General features: G+C 39.7%; 1 protein-coding gene across 2 annotated transcripts in view; it reads right to left on the bottom strand.

The window, feature by feature from the left end:
* The window catches only part of Arhgap6 (Rho GTPase activating protein 6), a 425,153-nt gene that overhangs the window by 12,852 nt on the left and 391,572 nt on the right, over window positions 1-20,729 (bottom strand). For both annotated transcript variants that reach the window (XM_048335552.1, XM_048335553.1), the window contains exons 9-10: window positions 19,823-20,002; window positions 5,067-5,164 (exon numbers count right to left, since the gene is read on the bottom strand). In XM_048335552.1, coding sequence (XP_048191509.1) covers window positions 5,067-5,164; window positions 19,823-20,002 — 278 coding nt within the window. The remainder of the gene's footprint in view (window positions 1-5,066; window positions 5,165-19,822; window positions 20,003-20,729) is intronic.

Raw genomic sequence — 20,729 nt, 5'->3', positions numbered from 1 at the left:
CTTAATGAGGTACAATCATGCTCTAAAGTTGGTACTACTTTTTATCTTCCATTTACAGATGAAGAAATCGAGCCACAGACATTAATGAATTTCCCAAGACTACAAACTTAATAGCAACAGAGCTAGAATTTGGATGTAGGAAATCTGGCTCTAAATTCCAAGTTTGTAAACTTGTAGCTTGTTACACTACCTAAGCAAGTATTGCAGATGGGTAACTGATAGCCTAGTGGAGCCAGGACTAGGTGTCAGAACAGGTGTTGAGTCACAGTAATCTCTGATTACAGTAATCTGTTATCATTATAACCCTTTATGACTACTTTTTCACCTAAGTGCGATCCCCAGCCTGCTACTTAAGGGCATCTAAATAAGGAGGCTTCGTTGTGTCCCTGCACAGGGGACACATTCCCTTTTGCGAGAACATGTACCTTGCTATGGCCAGGCCCTGGGGCTATCATCTCGTGCCACCCAGGCCTAATTACATCCTCCCCTGGCTTCCAAGTTCACTGCCAATCCTTCCTTTTCTCAGAAGTCATCCTTGACACTGCAGGTCATCTGTCTTCAACATTCTAAAATTTAGTTTTGGCAGTACTGGGCTTTGAACTCAGGGCCACAAGCTTTTGCTTGCCAGTTTTACTCAAGTTTGACATTTTATCACTTCACTGACACTTCCATTTCTGGCCTTTTGTTGGTCAATTGGAGACAAGCGTCTTGAGGGTTTGTCTGTCCATGCTGGCTTTGAACCTTGAGCTTCATATGTCAGCCTCTTGGGTAGTTAGGATCATGGATGTGAGTCACTGGCACCCAGATGTCTTCATAATATTTTTGAATAGTCTTGATTTTTGCCTGGTCTGATCTAGACTAAGCTCCTCCTATTTATACTTCTTATATAGATGGGATGCCAGGCACTTACCACTTCTTTTATTGTTTGAAATGAAATCTCACAGAATTTTGCCCAGATTGGCCTCAAACTATGATCCGCTCTATCAATGCCTCCTCAGCACTTGAAATTTCAAGTGTAAGCCATTATACCAAGCTACACCCCTTCCTTTTCTTCAAACTGAGTGGATCCATGATCTGGAACATTGCTTCCCTTCCTTGCAAACACAAAGACAACTTTTGAATTCCTGTGTGACTGTGAATACGTAGTATCCTATGTGAGGGATCTTGGCCAAAGGTTCTCAGCTTTGGCTGCTCATTAGAATCACCTGGAGAACTCTTTAAAATCCCAGTGCTCAGGGGATGGGCACAGTGGTACACACTTGTATTCCTAGTTACACAAGAGGTGGAGGTAGAAGGATCATGATCTGAGATTGGCCCAGCTAAATGTGTAAGACTATTGGAAAAACACTAAAAGTAAAAAAAAAAAAAAAGTGGTGTTATGAATGCAGTGGTTGAATGCTTTCCTAGGAAGCAAGAGGTTCTTGGTTCACATCCTAGTATTAACAAAACCTAAAACAAAAGGTAATATGTCCAGTGTCCAGACAGCAACTCAGAACAAAGGAACCAGAATCCCTGATGAATGAGTCTGGTTTCCTAGCTATTCTGTAAGTTCCTAGGGTGATTCAAATGGCCAGGGAAGTCTGAGAAGTGCTGGATAGCACCTGACATCTGAAACTCTGTGACATATTCATCAATATGCCTCCTATTACTTGGACCTTTGTTGGCCTCCATCTACAGATCTGACAGCCCTTAAAGGCAAGAAAGTGCTTCCATACTTTCAACCTTTCTCTACATAAAGTGTGGATCATGGATAGTTACACCAGTATCATTTGGGAGCATGTTAGAAATGCAAATTCTGAGGCTTCCTCCCCAGTCTTACTGATTTAGGAGAAGTAGGTTACTAAAATCTGCTAGTGTCAGGTGCTGGTGGCTCACGCCTGTAATCCTAGCTACTCAGGAGGCTGACATCTGAGGAGCACAGCTCAAAGCCAGTCGGGAAAGTCAGTGAGACTTTTATCTCCAGTTAATCACAGCAAACTGGAAGTGGCGCTGTGGCTCAAAGTGGTACTGCACTAGTCTTGAGCTAAAAGAGCTCAGGGAAAGCACCCAGGTCCTGAGTTCAAGTCCAATGACTGACAAAAACATCTGCTGCTGCTCTGTATGGACAGGAATATTTGGCAAAAAGAGACCAGCTATAGCTTGAGGTCTAGGACTCTTGGCCCTCAAAAGACCACAGAAATAAATATTATTTCATGAATGTATGTACTTCTACTTCATGGCATCATGGCCATCATATAGACTATTCTTTGCCTTATACATAGAAGAAAATCAACCACAGACCATTTTCTTTTCACTCAATCTTGTCAAATATTTTTACTAACAGTCATCCTAGACACCCACAAAGCTCATGGGAGCATGCCTTGAAACCCTGAAGTCCTGACATTCACCTAAAACCTTGCTCTTATGTCCTCTCTATTAGACTTAGAATTCTAATTCCTATCTTTACAGGGATAGGAGACCAACGAGGCTGTACAATTTTACAGCTTCACAATGGTTTAATATGTGCATTTCTTCCTTTTCCTAACAGCAGAGAAATGTTCACCTTTTGGCGTTGGCATTTATATGCCTACAGAGTATACTTGAAAAGCACAAAAAGGAGAATTTCTGTCAATGGTTCTTTAAAGTATGACATGTATCTATTTAATAATACCATGTAAAAGGAAGAATTTTACTGGAGCTGGGAATATGCTTAGTGGTAGAGTGCTTGCCTTGCATGCATGAAGCCCTGGGTTCCATTCCTCAGCTCCACAAAAGGCCGGAAGTGGCGCTGTGGCTCAAGTGGCAGAGTGCTAGCCTTGAGCAAAAAGAAGCCAGGGACAGTGCTCAGGCCCTGAGTTCAAGCCCCAGGACTGGCAAAAAGGAAGAATTTTACCAGCCAAAAATCAGCAGTTGTTCATGTGTAGGTTTGCTAGCTTCCTCACTGGGTAGCCCTCCAAATTACATGGACTTTTCTTTTTCTTTTTTTGGTAGTACTGGTATTTGAACTCAGAGTCTCATGCTTGATAGACAGGCACTCTTACCTCTGAGGCTCCGGCCATTTTTTTGCACTGGTAATTTATAATGTCTTACTCCCTGTCCAGGATTGCACACAGGCCATTATGGCTTATTTTAGACTTCCTGTTGTAGCTAGGATGACTGGCATGAATCACAATGTCTAGTTCTCCCTTGAGAAGGGGTCTTGTGAACTTTTCTTCCCAGGCTGGCCTTGAACTAACTCAGCTTCAGTACTAGCCAGGATTATCGGCATCAGCCATTGTGCCTGGCTGACTTGGATTTGTTTAAAGTATGTTTGAAAGGTTAATCCAGTTTATAAGATCTTCCCTACTCAGCTGGAAATAAAGCCAGGCTAAATAACTAGGGTTATTAATATGACTTGAGAAGGATGGAATTGAACAATATCAAATTTCTTTTCACCAAATTTCTCCTAAGTAATTTAATTTTATTTGACATTAGAATGCACGAATAAGTTAACATGTTAACATATGTCATCATATCTTTTTCTGTGTGTGCCAGTACTGGGGCTTGAACTCAGGGTCTTTAACTTACTTGACTTGCTTGCTCATGGCTGGCACTCCTATCACTTGAATCATGCTGTTCGTCTAGCATTTTGATGGTTAATTGGAGATGAAGTCTGGCAGACTTTTCCCCCCCAAATCCTCTTAGCCTCAGCTTCCTGAGTAGCTAAGATTACAAACATGGGCCAAACGCACCCTGCTATATGTTGTCATTTCAACTATATAATCAAATCCGACATGCCATTATTGTATATATTACTTAGAAAGTAGATGGGCACCAGTGACTCTGGACTATAATCATAGTTACCCAGGAAGCTGAGATCTGAGGATTGCAGTTCAAAGCCAGCTTAGGTAGAAAAGTCCACAAGACTTATCTCCACCAAAAAGCTGGAAGTGGAGATGGGGCTCAAGTAGTAGAGCACCAGCCTTGAGCCCAAAGGCTAAGGAACATTACCCCGATCCTGAGTTCAAGCCCCAGTACTAGTGTGCATGTGCGTGTGCGCATGCACGCGCGTACACACACAACACACACACAAAGCCAAAAGTTACATACAGTGTAGCTCTGTAGTAACAATTGTGAATGAAAAATTCCTGCTACTTTAGGGGCAAAATGGCAGCAAATCGTAGACTACTGAATGGTTCATATTTTTTTCATTGCAAATTTGAATGGATACGGTGAACAGTGTGCATTTGAATGAAAAGAATAGTAGCTACAATGGGGGAACTGGTGGCTCATGCCTGTAATCCTAGCTACTCAGGAGGCTGAGACCTGAGGAGCATGATTTGAAGCCAGCCCAAGCAGGAAAGTCCATGAGACTTTCATCTTCAATTAATCACTCAAAATCTGGAAGTAGAGCCGTGGATCAAAGGGTAGAGTGCTAGCCTTGAGCATAAAAGCTCTGAGACAGTGCTCAAGCCCTGAGTTCAAGCCCCACAACACACACACACACACACACACACACACACACATACACACACATACAGAGAGAGAGAGAGAGAGAGAGAGAGAGAGAGAGAGAGAGAGAGAGAGAGAGAGAGAGAAACAGCTACAAAGAATGAACGGGAGAATGTACACACCTCTGATTTCCAATGGGCTCTGAGGCCTTAGTGAAGGCCGTTGCTGTGGTTTGCTAATGCATTACTCCCACTGGGAAGGCTGCCCAAATAGACACCTCCAGGTGTAGCCTCACTGGCCACTAAGAATCATTACTATGATTTTAGAAGCAGAATCACTGATGTGTATCACAGCCCATGAGCTTCTTGCTAGTGTTTTAGTGATTTCTTCCCAGAAAATATAGTCAAAAGGATCTCCAGGGGCCAGAGAAAGCTGAAAATGGATCAGAAAACTTGTAAAGTGGTTTCTAATTTGATAAGTGGATTGGTAAGACTGAAGGATTTTCTGGTTAGGTGGAGTGATTAGAATTGTCAGAACGCTGCCAAAATTCCATTTCTGTCACTATACATGGGATTATGTAAACATTTCTGTTTCTTTAGAAATGGAACTAGAAATCCCTAGTGTGGCTTTAGAAGCTGGAAAACTGGCATACTCACGAAGATTGGGAAGCCTTCCTTCTGAGTAAGTAGTCCACCACATCAGGATCTGTCTCTAACAGGCTGATCAGAACTTCGTTCTGAAGATCTGGGGGAACCTGGAGGAGACAAATATGGAGACATCAACAGAACCATTCCAGAAAGAGGCAAAGCCATTCCCTTGACAGCTTTATGGTCATTGAAAACAGAGCTTTAATCTGAAGGAATGTAAGTAGTTATCGTACAGTAGAGACACCTGCACATCCGTGTTTATGGATTACTATTTGTAATAGTAAAACTATGCAATCAGCCTAGGTGTCAGTCAGTTGATAAGCAGACAAAGAAAATTGAAGATATATACACGATACAATATTACTCAGCAATAAAGAAGAACAGAATGATGCCACTTGCAGGAAAATGGATGGGACTGGTGGTCATCATGCTGTGAAAAGTAAACCAGACTGAGAAAGACAAATATTACATGCTGTCTCTCATATGCAAAATATAGACCAAGAGGAAGGATATGAATGTAAAACAGGGAGTGTTTGGGAGGAAGAAACCATTGGGAAGAGGGGAAAGTAAAAGGGTGATAAATATACTTGAAGTACCTTATATGCATGTATGAAAATAGAATAAGGATCTGGGTGTCAGTGGCTAACACCTGTAATCCTAGCTACTCAGAAGGCTAAGAACTGAGGATCATGATTTAAAGCCAGCTGGGGCAGGAAAGTCTATGGAACTTTCATTTTCCAATTAATCACCAAACACCAGAAGTGGAGCTGTGGCTCAAACAGTAGAGTGCTGGCCATAAGCAAAAGTTCAGGGACAGTGCACATGAGCGAAGTTCAAGCCCCAGGACAGGCACAAAAAATACAATAATAAAACCCATTAATACTGAAATTATTTTTGAAAGAAGGAGGAGGGATTAATAGGAAGTATGAATTTGATTCAAGTATATTAAGTACATTATAAAAATATCACACCATTTGTATTTAATAAATGCTACTAATATTATGGAAAGCCAAAAGATCTACATTCATGTATATAGCTCATTGAATTCTTAGGACAAAATGGATGATTATATAATTATATAGTAGTCCTTTTCAATCACAATGTTGCCACTCATATACCTGGAGGTAACAACCTAGCCAGTCATTTCAGTGCTTCTGTTGTTCACATTCAATTTTTCTTGGCTTTGAGTTAGTTAGTTAAGAAGAAAAGTGTCTATACTTTATTGTCTAAATGAAAATACTTCCTGCAGTTCATATTTTGAGTATGCCATGGCAACAGGCAGAAGCTATGACTGTCTTGAGCAGTTCTGGAACATAAGACTAGTTTATTAAGAGGCAAGTCTTTGAGACAAATTGCTTCAGTTCTAGCTCCAGAACTTATTAGCTAGAGGACCTTCAACAAGGAACATCCTCAAAGTTTTGATGTCCTCATCTGGAAGGAACTGAAATATTCACCATAAAGAGTGGTGATGGTGATGAATTGACTTATTTTGTATTGAGAATTTAGGATGTGCTTGGTCAATAGTACTAAATAAAATGTGCTCCTTCTGAATGTCTTTTCAGTGCCTACCTTCCCTCTTTCTTTGTCCCTTAGTTGATCAACAATTGTTTATCATTGTTGTTATTTTCAGTGTACAATGTGAAATTATGTCTTTTTCTTTTGTTTTTTTTTTCCCTAATGTTTATCCCCTGTTGTTACTGTATTTGATTTTGGTACCTTGGTTATTGTATATATGTTTATCTGAACTAGGGAAGGGAAAGGGAACATCAAAATGGTGAGACAAAGGTTAAAAGGTGAACCAATGGAACAGCAATACCCACAAGACAATATGCTGTAAACCAACTGTACAACTCCGGGGTGGGGTGGGGAGAATTGGGGAGGAGGGAAGGTTGGAGAAAAATGAGGGAAGAGGTAACAATTCTGACAAGAAATGTACTCACTGCCTTATGTATGTAACTAACCCCTCTGCCCCTCTGTACATTACCTTCACACACACACACACACACACACACACACACCTCTCTCACTTGGTGATTGCCTAGGTATGCACTAGAACTCTGTGGACAAACACCTGATGTTTCTCTAAGCTGAGTTCACAATGTATTAGAAGATTTCCCTGTCACTTGTGTGGAAAGTGTTCTACAAGGAAGATTAAACTGAATGTGGGTTCATCACAGCTCTGGCTGGCACTTTTCTATTCCATTGATACTGCTAGTTCAACCAGAGGAAACTCAAATTATTGAGAGAAAATAAATGTCCTCATTTTCTCACACATAAGCTCAGAGAGAAGATTTTTTTGAAAAACCACAAGGACATGTCTTTTGAGAATAAGTGGTTGGTGGAAGAATTTGCCTCTGCCTCTTGCAGAATTCAATTGTTCTTGAGCTCTGAGAAGCTGGAAACAATTTTATTAATACAAACTGGGTTGAGAAAGCAAGAAAATACTTTCCTTTTCTCATAAATCTGTTCCTTCTACTTCATCCTGAATCTTCATTAATGACACTGCCAAACCCTACTTGCTTAAGCTCCTACTCTCAGAGCTGTGTTCTAACCTCTCTGTGTCCCGTACCCCTCCCCATTCAGAGGCAGAAGGTCTACTTGATTTCATCTCTGTTTCTTCTTTCTTCCTCTTTCCATCCCAACTACAATGACCTAAGTTCAAGCCTTCACCACCCCTTTGTAGTGGCCATCTGTTGATCATTACCAGCTCCTATGTCCCTCTTCTTATAAAAATTATACCCTAAGTTCCTTCTGGAGAACCAAATGCTGTCCACCACATTGCTCCAAGGTGAAATGTTCACTCTAAGTCAACTAATCTTTCCATTCCCGGCCGGTACAGTTGACTGAGAAGTGGCCATGTAACTCCATTACAGGCAAAGCCAACTCGTGAGAACTTTGTGGCTTATAAAACCATAAATACAGAGCCTATAAACATATGTGGCTGAGAAGTTCACTGACAGTTGAACAAAGAATAAGAAATGGAACAAGAGAGAAAAGGTAGTCTCTTGATATCATTTGAGAAGTGTTAACTTCAGCATGTCACAATATTGGAGTTTCAAATTTTCAGCAAGTTGGGCCCTGAAATTCCTTCAGATAGTTTGAGTTTATAGATTAAAAAGAAACATACATATTTTGTAGACCCTTGATGTAACAGCTTGCTAACATGTACATGATTTCCTTAAAATGTATTTCTCATTCCAGCTTTGCACCACCTCTGTTCCTTTCACTCATTGCATAGATTTGATGAAGGCCTACTAAGTGTCGGGCCATCGATGCTGGGATTCAACTATCAGCCAAGCAGACAAGAATCCCTGTACTGGGCTGGGGATATGGCCTAGTGGCAAGAGTGCTTGCTTGCCTCGTATACAGGAGGTCCTAGGTTCAATTCCCCAGCACCACATATACAGAAAATGGCCAGAAGTGGCGCTGTGGCTCAAGTGGCAGAATGCTAGCCTTGAGCAAAAACAAGCCAGGACAGTGCTCAGGCCCTGAGTACAAAGCCCAGGACTGGCCAAAAAAAAAAAAAAAAAAAGAATCCTTGTACTCATGGAATTAACAGGAACAAAGATAAGCATCCATGGATGGTATAGCATGGGTTCTATGGGGAAAAAGGAAAGTAAAGAAGGGTGATGGGAAATTCTGGAGGAATGCAGTTTCAGATAGGATGATCAGCTCAGAGAAGCTGCCGTTTTAGTAGAGAACCAAAGTTAACGATGGAGTTGGAGAAAATCATTCCAGGAAGAAGGAAAAAGAATAATAATAAAGGTCTTGGGTAAGGAACAGTGAGGAGCTTAGTGAGGGGAAGATGGTAAGAAAGGAGGTAATTGGAGGAACGGGGGCTGGCACCCATAGCCAGGTATTGTAGATTCCTCTGACTCATGATCAAGACTTTTGTTCTTATTTGAAATGAAGATTTCGACCTGGAGAGTAATACAAACTCATCACTGTGGCTGATCAGTTAAAAATATATTGCAGGAAAGTCAGGAGTGAAGCTGGGAGAGTAGACAGGGCCTTTTGGATGACAGTTCTGAACCAGGATGGTGAGATGGTATGTACTTGGATTCTGAAGATAGTGCAGGTTGCTAATTTATTAGATGGCGAGAGAGTGAGAATGAAAGGATGAGAGAGAGAGAGAGGGAGAAGAGGCCTTCAACTTCTGTGGCCCACACAACTAGAAGGATACAATTACCACTGTCTGGTTTGGAAAGGCTGCAGGAAGATAATGTGAGGTTCAGGAGTTTGGCTTTGATATGAATAATGTTGGCATTATAAAGACATCCAAGTGGAAATATCTCATGGGTAGTTTGGAATAAGGATCTAGAGTTCAGGGGAGACATCTGGACTGGACAGAGAAAATTGGAAGACCCTTAGAAGGGGAATTTAAAGCTTTATGATCAAATGTGATGTCTTGGAAATTAAAATGAAAAGAGTGAGCAAGAATTTTGGATCTAGAGTAACAGATTTTATTTTTAGTCACTTTATTGAGTAAATTAAACTAATAAAAAAAAAAAACCTGATTGGCCGCATAGCCAAGAATCAGCTCAGATGCTCCTCAATGGATGAATGGATCAAGAAAGTATGCTACGTGTACACAATGGAATTGTAGCTATCCGTTAGAAAGAATGATACTGTACCATTGTAAAGACTTGGAAAAAATTATGTTAGGTGAAGTAAGTCAGGCCCAGAGAGACAAAGGATGCATGGTTTTCCTTACACGTGGAAGCTAGATTTAGCTTATAATCTTTTAAGCAAATACATTGGCTTTGAACTCAGCCTCCTGAGTAGCTAGGATTACAGGCATGATATACCAGTGCCTGCTACAATTTCCTTTTTTTTTTTTTCGTTTATTGTTGGTTTAGAGGTAATATACAATGGGGTTACCTTTACATATATTGGGTGATAAGTACAATTTCTTTTTTTGAAGACCTATACAATTTTGGCTTGGAGACATTCTATATAAATACAAAGATAGTTAAAATGTGAGTCCACGTATTAAAGAAAGAGCGGGCATCACTTTCCTATGTATTTTGCAAGACTAATTATAGCACATAGAATTCATTAATTTAATTAATATTTTATCTTTCTTTTTTTTATTAATTGGACATAAATTTTTTTACAAGGTGTTGTGCAAAGAGGGTGCAGTTACATAGTAGGGCAGTGTGTACATTTCTTATATCTTACGACCTGTTTTTCTATCCCTTGTCTAGGTCAGGTTGACATATATGCAATATACAATGTATCAAGAACATATACAGTATTCACAGACTTGGTCTCTACTGTCTCTCCATCTCCCTTTGTTAACAGTCATATATCAGGGAGATCATGCCCCTTTGTTTTCTGTGTTCTAGGCTTGTCTCACTCAACATTATTTGTTCGAGTTCTGACCATTTCCCTGCGAATAACAGTATTTCACCATTCCTAATCGCTATGTAGTATTCCATTGTGTATAAGTACCATATTTTTTGGATCCATTCGTCTGTGGAGGGGCATCTGGGTTGTTTCCATATTTTAGCTATTGTGAATTGTGCCGCGATAAACATGGATTTAACATTAATTTAATTAATATTTTATCTTTCTTAAAAAACGATATAAGGAATCTTCTAAAATTCATATGATAAAATGACATTTTTCCCATAAAGAGTGGTTTATTAAACTGGGACCAGTGAGAGTTTTAGGTAGGGAATTTGAAATGATGCCTGGATTTCTCTAACTTTTCTCTAAACTGCACATTGCATTGCCTATCATTTAATAAAAATTTTAAATTACAGCTCAGTTTAATCAAGTGAACATTCATTTTCTATTAAATTAGGTATAGAATCAAGAAACAAGAAGCAAATAAATGAACTGACAGAAAACTGCAACTTAAGTAAGAAAGAAATAATCCAGGAAGCTCATTCACATTTGCATTTTCTCAGGAGTTAGGATGCACTCAAAAATTGTTTGATGGAGTTTACAGTCCTTGAGCTCCATTTGGGGTCCTGACACTTAAATTTATGTAAACAGAGACTGAAATCACCTTTAGGATCCTGTATCCACATCTGAAAAATCTGTCCCATTTTCCTTAATGAAGGTGTTAGGAGAATCAAGAGGCTAACGGGAAAAATCTCTTATCTATTCAAAGAAGGTTAGTAGTAAAACGTTTTATTACAACTAGATAAAATGCAATAAATATGAAAACAAAAAACAACAAATTTATAATATGGAATGAATATTCATTTTCCACTGTTTTGATTTTGAGGCAGGGGCTCACTGTGTTGCTTGGGTTGGGGTAAACTAGTTCTAAGCCCAGGCTGCCTTTGAATTCATGATCCTCACACCTCAGCCTTTCCAGTGCTTGGATTAAAAGCATGAATGACTATGCCTGACTTGTTAGGGAATCTTTTTCTTGTCTAACAAGCAGTCCTCGCTATCTGTCATTATATCCATTCGTCAAGAGAAATCACTCTTCCCTTTTGCTCTTTGGTGATTTTTTCTTACCATGCCTCTGTTCTTAACCTCTCTGTGAATTTCTATCTAGAGTTACAGCTTGTGATCCTCACAGCCCTTCAACTGCAGTGGTCATTAAGCCAGACTGTATTCTCTCCCTCCCATTTCCTTCTCTTCCTCGGAGTTGGAGTCTTCCTGATAGTCACATCATTAGAAGGCTAGTTTCCTGACCTCAGGGAATTATCAGATATGTTGATTTGGAACTGATACTGTTAAAGCTAATCCTGACCAGGCATTCCAAAGAAGGCCTTGTAAGAAGTTCTTGAAAAGGGTTGCCTCCATATTATAATAAGAAGAAATTCTCCCCCCTCACCCCCATGATATTGGGGTTTGAACTTAGGGCCTTTTACTTTCTCATCTTGCTTATTCCTCTGGCACTCTACCTCTTGAGCCAGGCCCCCAACACCAAGTTTTTTGCTAGTTATTTTGGAGAAGGAGTATAGAAGACTTTTCTGCCAGAGCTGGCTTCAAACTGTGACCCTTTTGATCTTCGCTTATTGAGGAGTTAGTATCACAAGTCTGAGCCACTGGCGCCTATCTTAGAAATACCTTTCTGTCAGTTGTAAGATGGTCATGAGAGATGCTACCAACACTGGAGCCATTCTGCAGCTGAAGATGGCTGAACAAAGAGAACAAAACTGATCTGCTAAAACTATTCCCCTTGAGGCTTCTTTACTGTGGGACATAATGAAGCCTTAGGTTTGAAATCGCCTACATGTTGCCTTTTTTCATCTTCTAACTTGGCTTTCCCACGCTTCTTTCCAGAAGTCCCTATGAAGGCATCCATGACACTCATTCACGCACTTCCTCTATTTTATGCTCTTCCAGAACTCAAACTACCCAAGAGATGTGCAGGGAATGGTGCAGGAATGGCTGAAAGTGATACCAATAAACCACAGCTATGATCTGTATGGTGTATCCTAGTTATACTGCTTTTGTCTACATGCTTCTTTTTCCCTTATAATTAGCATGAATATTATGCTATATAGCACAGTTCTTCTGGCCTTCATTTCTAGAGTAAGAAAATAAGTTTCATTTCAACACTGAGGATTATTAGAAATTTTCAGCATTATTAAGCCACTGTTTCCATTAATAAATCCCAATGAAAAGTATGCCTCAATATTCAAACAAAAATGCCTTCTCTTCTGGGATTTTGTACATAGAAAAATGGGAGCTAAGCAGTAAGAAAGTAAAAAGAACCATTACTTTATTTCTGTATGTTAAAATGAGGCAACAAAACCCAGCTCACAGTGATTCCATTTAATGTATTATTTTCTATCAAAATCTCTACTAGGTTTTGATCAACTATTGAATAATTTTAGGTATTTTCTAAGGGTGCCATTTATGGTTGTGTTTATCTGAAGGCTCAACTTCTTAGGTTTTAATGGGTTCCTTCAAAGCATAGTGCTATTCCAAACATCAAAAGAATTTTGAACTCTCCTGCTTCACAGAAAAAAATGTAAACACTGCATATATGAAGGGATAAATCTGTCACACTTAAAATCTACCCTATCAAATTAAAGATGAACCCTTGAATGATTGCCTAGGGTATAAGTACTATGAGGTAGTTTGTTCCAAAAACTTCTGAAATGAAAAACTGGTACAAGTTTTCTCCATTTAGTAAGTCAGCCCAGCAAACTATTAAGTGGCCCTCAAAGAGCATTTCACAGGACATCGCCTTCCTGAACTCGCCACTGTGTGCTCCCCACCAAGCTACCACTTTGCACTTGACCCAGAAGGATGCTTTGGCCTTTAAAATTCTAACAGTCCCCAGCAAAAGTAAATATCACTGGAAACCAAGATGACATTTTTCTTTAGTCAGAAAACACTCCAAAAGAAATCACACTGGCTGTTTATGGGAGCAAAGGTGCAAACCAGGGCAGGCTCAGTCATCCTCCAACATTTTATGTGGCTCTGTTGTGACAGGTGGTTCAACATTTTAAGAGGATCTGTGTGCATTTGGAGGAGCAAGTTGCATTAAATTCAACAAATATTGCTTAAGTGCCTGATACATATTAGAGAAAGTTTAGGGGTACTGGGGGGGCACTTTAATGAGTAAATGACAGTCGTGAAATAAAGCAAGACTCGTAAGACTATCTTGGAGGATGACTTAAGATAGAAAGATGAAGAAGATTTAGCAGTTGTAACTCCAGGGAAATAGGCTAAAGACAGTGGGGGAAAAAGTCTCAGGAGCAAGATACTTCTACTGCCTCCAGCCTGAATATGATGCCAACAGCACAGGTGCTCTATCTTTACAGCCTTGGATGAAGGGAAAAGGCTTGGGCAGGAGCACAGACTGCTGAAGCTGTCGGATGGGCCTGGTCATCAAGTGGGTGAATAATTTGATCACTCCAGAGGTGTTAATGTTGTTATAGGTCCCCTTCAAACTGGGTTGAATCCATTTTTCTCTTGGTTCACAAATGGACACTGCATGTGAGAAGCCACAACGGTGTCCCTTTCTTTCTTGTGGGGAGGCATGAGGTTGTAGAAATAATTCACTTAATTGCTCATTGCTTGGCCAGATAAACTTGGTTTGTTTCTCATGAAATAGTGGTAAAATTGAGGTATACCACTGACATAAATAGCAACTAGTCCGATCTCTAGAATCACACGCTTTTGCTACATAAAAGAGAAAATGAAAATCAGAGACAATTGTCAGGATACACTGGCAGATTTCTGGCTAACTGCTTGACTCCTTTTGACTTGGCATCGAAAAGAGGCTATAAGAAAATGCATTACTGCTTAACACAATAATCTCCAGTCCCATCTGTTCTCTCAAATGAGTCACTGAACTCAGTTGAATAATAGGAGGTAGTGGAGATGGGGAAAGTGAGAGGAAGCAAAGAGATCAATCTGATTCAAGTTTGTATAAATGTGTGTTGAATCCCACGGCACAACCCCTTTGAACAATTAGCCTCTTAAAAAAAAATAAATGTCAGAAATGTAAAACAGGTCCCATCCAAGGTGTGTGTATGAGTGGTGAAAAGGAGTGTGAAAAAGGGTGAATATGGCCAAAATGCTTTATGTACATGTGTGACAAAGGACGTTAGTTGAGATTGGTTTAGGAAGAGGGGAGGAAGGGAGTCTGATTAAGGTACATTGTGTATGTATAAAGACATGAAGTCCTTTGATAACTAATTGTTGCTAGTAAAAATTTGGGGAAAAACAAAATATTATCTCAAAACAGGAGAAACAAATGTACTTCATACTAGTGAACCAAGAGCAAAGTTTGGCTTCCGAGCTTGGAATCCTCATTACAGCTTTGACCTTTCCTCTCTGTAGTAGTCACTGGGAATTTCCCATGTGCAGAGTGAGCCCCTATCTCAGGCCGCTGAGCCCTGGAGTGGGAACATGCTGGCTTTCTCACGTCTTCGTTGCATCCTGGAGTTTTCATCAGCCTAAAAAGATGGCGCTTTCTCTTCTTTGCCCTACATACAAGCTCTAGTAGGAATCATGTGATACCAGCCATTATCATTAACTGACAGTTTTCTCCACTCTGCTCTGAAGCTCTTACTAATTCCAAGTGCTATGATACACTTTGTGTGGGATCTTCAATAAGTCATGGCTTTTGAATAATTAGTGTGTCAAGGATTTAGTCAGTGAATGCTTTCTATTTGGGACAATACCCATGACCTAGAAAAATGACTCTTTTTTTATTTCCAGTGTTTCCAGGGAGTGTCATTTTATGTTAACCAGTTTTGAGATAGTCGTTGATAGGAGAAATGGAAAGTCAGGATTATGAGGTCTGGGGAATCTTAGAAATATGTATCATGAACTGAAACTACAACAAAAGTATATTTTGTCTATCAATATAGAGTTGCAATAATTACTCAACAAATATTTACTGTGTACCATCTTCTACCAAGTACTTTCTAGGTACTTTGGATTTCAGTAAGCAGAATAAAAACAACAATGTTGGCCTTCAATCCTATATTCAATCAACACGACAAATAGGTAAATTATAGAGTGAATTAAAAGATAACAAATGCTATGGCAAAAGAACAAAGAATAGGGCTAATGACTGGAAGCATGTATTAGCCACAGAAGTCAAGGTGGGCTTTGTTTTCAAGGTGACACCTGAATTTACTTTGACAGAACAAGCATCATAATAGCAGCCATTTCAATTATTTTAGTGTCTTGTATATGTCAAATCTTCACTTGAGGCCTTAAAATGTCATTTCTAATTGCCAAAACAATCCAGAAAAGTAGACCCATTAATCTTATTTATTTACAACAGCAAGAGGAAGGCTTAGGGACATTAAATGTAGGGCCTGAGGTCATAATAGCAAATGGCTGAACAGCAATCTGAATTTTGCTCACTCATTCACATCTAAATTTAGGTAACACATGGTCTCTCACCCAACCAGTGGTTCCCCAAAGTCTGACAGGAGTCTTGTTGCGTCTCCTGGAGATGTTCATTAGAAAGTATAGCTTCCCCAGCCCCATGTCAGGGCTACTCAAGCCAGGTCTTTGGAGAGCAGCCTAGGAACCTGAATGTCTAGCACGTATCCTTGCCATCCCTGCTGCTTTTTTAAGTTTCGGAAAACTGATTACCATTTGCTGCTTTGGTTTTTCCAGATAGTGGGCATGATGGGTGTTATCACAACTTATTTCCAACTCTAGGACTTCCATACCAGCACCCCAAAGCAAACAACCAGTGCAAGACTTTCCTAGTCTAACTTCCTTACACCCCCTCCTTAAAACAAAATTACTGCAGCGCTGAGAACAGAACCTAGGGCTTCCTGATATGCCCTTTCCCCTGCTGGGTCTTCAATTATGAATCATGTTAGTCTTTGAATCTAGGTGTCTCTGTCTCTTTTGTATTCTGGGTCAAAATTCAGCTCTTTTCTGACTTTCACTATTAACTCAGATTTAACCACATCAAAGAGTCAATCTTAACTGTGGAAAATGTAGGACATTTGGAACAATCTTTGGGTCCTTGCCAAACCTCTGAGGGTTTCTAGATCCCTTCCACTAGTTCTTCTATGTAGTCATTGCCTCCAGGAGGTATTATGCTTTCAAGGACAAGCTGATCACAATCTCTCCTAGCAAGTCATGTTTTCCAGTACTGATGGAAGTAATGTCTCCATTACTGAGCTCATAAACCTTTCTAAGAACAATAAAGCTTTTCTAAGGAGATCAAGAATGATTATATTAACAATGAATTTACATACTCTGAGGAAGATATACTTAATTCTCTTATGTCTAAACTTTTCACACTTGTATAGGTAGCAATTGATAATATGGAAATCCTATATCACAGAACTACCGTCAAGCCATTCACTAATTTAACTAGTATTTACTTTGGTCCCATTGTGTCCTATAATGGGAACAATTACAGGAGTAATTCAGTAGAGAAAGTAGATGGAAATTGACTCCCAAATTACATTTGGGGGAGGAAACAAACAACAAACAGAAGTTAGTAAATGTTTCCACTAGTATTGGTGATGGCTGAGAAAACACGTAGGAAATGGGACTAGGGAGTGAAGTCATGTATGTATTGGGGACCTGCCTATTAGGCTAGATGTCAAGAAAGGCCTCCTTCAGAAGTAAAGACCATGATTTAGGGGCAAGGCATGGTGGCTCATGTCAGTAATCCCAGCTCCTTGGGGGTTGAGATAAGGAGGATCAGAGCCAGTCTGGGCAGAAAGTTGGTGAGAACCCAACATAAAAGTTGACTATGGTCGTGGATATTTCTAAACCCAGCTACTCAAGAAGTGGAGGTAGAAAAACTGTGGCCCAAGGCCAGATCAGGCAAAAATACATAACCATATATAAAAAAGAACTACAGCAAAGAAAGTGTTGGGGGCATGGCTGGTGTGGTAGAGCCTTTGCCTAGCAAGTGCGAGGCCTTGAATCCAAACCCTATGATGAGCACAGAAAAGACTGCAACGGAGGAACACCAATTTGAGTTACCACCTAAAAGATTTTCCATATCAGTCTCTGCTGAGATTGTATTTGGAAAAGGTGCAATACTGACACTTTTCTACTGGTTTTAGTTTTGGAGGAGGCTAGAAAGAGTTCTGTTACTATCTGAGGTGAGGAAAAATGCACAATGCTTTGTGGTTTCATATAAAAGAAAACATTGCTTAGAATACAGAATTTTGAGAATTGAAATAAGATCGATGAGAGATATTATTTTGTTAAAAAGAAGTCCAGAGAACATGAAGTAATGCCAAGAGTGCTTGGCAAGATGATCGGTGACTTAAAATTTGATGAAAATGTTGAAAACATCAGACATTTGATTCATCCAAATATGTAATTAATTATGAGAATTTGGGCTGAAGTGTGAAATTTTTATAAAGACACTGACTAATTCAACATTTTTGAGAGCTAACCGTTTACAACACAAGGACAATGATGCAGAAGAAAAAAAAGGAAAGCATGACACTATTCCATCTCAGTAAACTTTTCACCATGGTCCATCCATTTCCTTTACCTTCTAGGCATCTAGCCAGAATACACTTTCCAGCTTTCCTGGGAGGAAAGAACGCCTGGGAATACATTCTGGCCAGTGAGATTTCAGTGTATATGATGGATGCTCCTTCCAGATTTGAGCATCGAATCCTAGGTATGGCCGAATCTCACCGTGCACGGAGTTAGAGTTCCTAAGTTGCCACTTGCAAGGCTGCCTGCCAAATATCTGATTAAGCATATGTCAACAGAATACTTCTGTCTATGATATTAAAAGTTCTGATACTCAAGAGAGCTCATGTTAACCAATGAATAGAGTTATTCATTAACACTTGCACACACATTTACAGTTTGTATAATAAATACTTCCACAGATCAAATGTTTCTGGTAACCACTCTGGGACTTAGGTCTTATTTTTATCTTTCCCATTTCACAGGAGTTGAAATTGATGCTTACTTGAATTACATGTTCATCATCCCATAGGTGAGACACAGAAGGAAACTATTCTAAACAACTGGCCCTCAGATTTCCAAAATAAAGTAGTATAAGACAAACATAGGAGGAAAGTGCCTGTAGCTCACACTTGTAATCCTAGCTACTCAGGAGGCTGAGGTATGGGGATTCCAGTTTGAAAGTCCATGAGACTCTTAGCTCCAATTAATCAGCAAAAACCTGGAAGTAGAGCTGTGGCTCAAGTGATAGATTACCAGCCTTGACCAAGGAAAGGGAAGAGATAGTGCACAGGCACTGAGTTCAAGCCTTAGTGCTGGCTCAAAGGGAAAAAAAGAATGAAAAAAGAAATTGAATGCAAGGTATTCAATAAGTGTAGACTAAAACTTAAGGACATTCAAAAGAAGCAAGTAGCATTCTTAGTTGAAGGAGCCGCAAAAGGCTCTAGTGGAATAGATAGACATTCATGATACTTACAGAATAACGAGAGAAATGGGAGAAGAAACACTGAAATATTTCCTGTAAATTCTGACATGTAATATGAGGAGAGAACAGAAATAGAAAAGAATTGGCATTTGTTCTAATGTTTCAAGGGAAGTTGGAGCAAGCAATGCAGTTTTATGAAGGAAAACAGGAACTAGTAATTCAATACAAATCAAAAAAATATTTATTGAGTGCTTGCCAAATGGAGGGCCTTCCAAAAGTGAACAGAGGATACAGCGTGGAGAAAAGGGCAGAGCCCTTGTTTTAAATGCACTTCTAGCCTATTAGGGGAAATGGTCATAAATGGCTGCAGTATAATGTTGAGTAAGACAAACTTCAATGAGAACAGAAATGAGGATCAAGAGACAGAGTTAGTATAGGAAGCAACATGAGAGGGACATGGGAAGGAAAGGTGAAACAGGAGGGCAAATGTTGGGATTGACCCTGGAGAAGGCGACACCACTGAGATTGGTTATGAACACATGAATTGATGAAGACCATAAATAGAATATTAAAAAAATTCATATCAGTATTTTGAGCAAGGACTACTGTTATAAAGACCATTCAGTTTCTTTCTAATGTAATTATTCTTTAGAGGACCAAAGTAAAGTTTGTAATTCTGTTATGTATGTTGAGCAGGAAATCAGAAATGTAACAGTTGACATTATAGTTATGAAACGTTTTTGTGTGTACTGGTATTGGCTCTTGAATGAAGAGCCTCACATTATTTTTGGCTTTTTCACTCAAGGCTGGTGCTCAATCACCTGAGCCACACCTCCACTTCCACCTATGACATTTCTTATTCTCTCTAAAACTATCTGACTTTCAAGGAATTCAGTCACTTGCCAGCATTGCCAAACTGAAAGTGATGAACTTGAATTTTACCAATAGACAGTTCACTGGGACGTCCTGCTGCTGAAGGGTAACCTACCATGAACAGGGATTCATAGTTTTCAATCATCTTCTGCACCACAGCGATAATAGCCGTGCTCTCTTCAGCTCTGGCAGAGCTCTGGACTGAGAATTCTTTGTCTGATGACTTTTGCTTGTGGAGCAGATTGGGTCCAAATATGGTGGCCAAGTTTAGAGATGTCATTTTATTCCCTGTGACCTATGAGAGAAGAGAATACAAGGACTATTGTTATATTTGCTATTTGAGATTCTAGGTATTTAAATAATCTATGAACCTTTTTCTTTTGCATTCCTCCTGCCCCCCCCCAAGACAATATTATCTCTGTCAGAATCCATCCATTTCCCTTTTGCTTTGTACGTTCGATTGAAGATCACAGATTCGTGTTCATCCTAATAGAATACTGAGTAAAAAATGTGTAACTCTAAGATATTTATTGTGAGGCTAGTATTATATAAAATTTCTATTTTGTCTGTACTGAAAATACCAATGTCTATCTATCCATCCATCATCCCTTCACCCTCTCCATTGATCTAGCCACTCAGTCGCTACCTTAGGCTCAGTAATTTACATGGGTTTTAATTATTTTCAAACGTTTTCAACAATAATCATGGGATAGGCCTTATTTTAAAGGGCTCACGTTTTTTGTATGTGTGTATGCCGGTCCCAGGGCTTGAACTCAGGGCCTAGGTGCTATCTGTGAATTTTTTTGTGCTCTTCCTCTTGAGCCATAGCTCCATTTCCAGCCTTTTGGTGGTTACTTGGAAATAAAGGTCTCACGGACTTTCTTGTGTGGGCTGGCTTCAAACTGCAATCCTCAGATCTCAGCCCCCTGAGTAGCTGGGATTGCAGCTGTGAGCCACCAGCTTCTGGATGAAAGAGTCACATTTTAGGAAGGAAATACACCTGCCATTTTCAGGTAGTGAGT

The sequence above is a fragment of the Perognathus longimembris genome, chromosome 28 (assembly GCF_023159225.1).
Source record: "Perognathus longimembris pacificus isolate PPM17 chromosome 28, ASM2315922v1, whole genome shotgun sequence".
Taxonomy (NCBI): domain Eukaryota; kingdom Metazoa; phylum Chordata; class Mammalia; order Rodentia; family Heteromyidae; genus Perognathus; species Perognathus longimembris.
The sequence above is the reverse complement of the archived record's forward strand: the minus strand, read 5'-3'. Positions and strand labels throughout refer to the sequence as shown.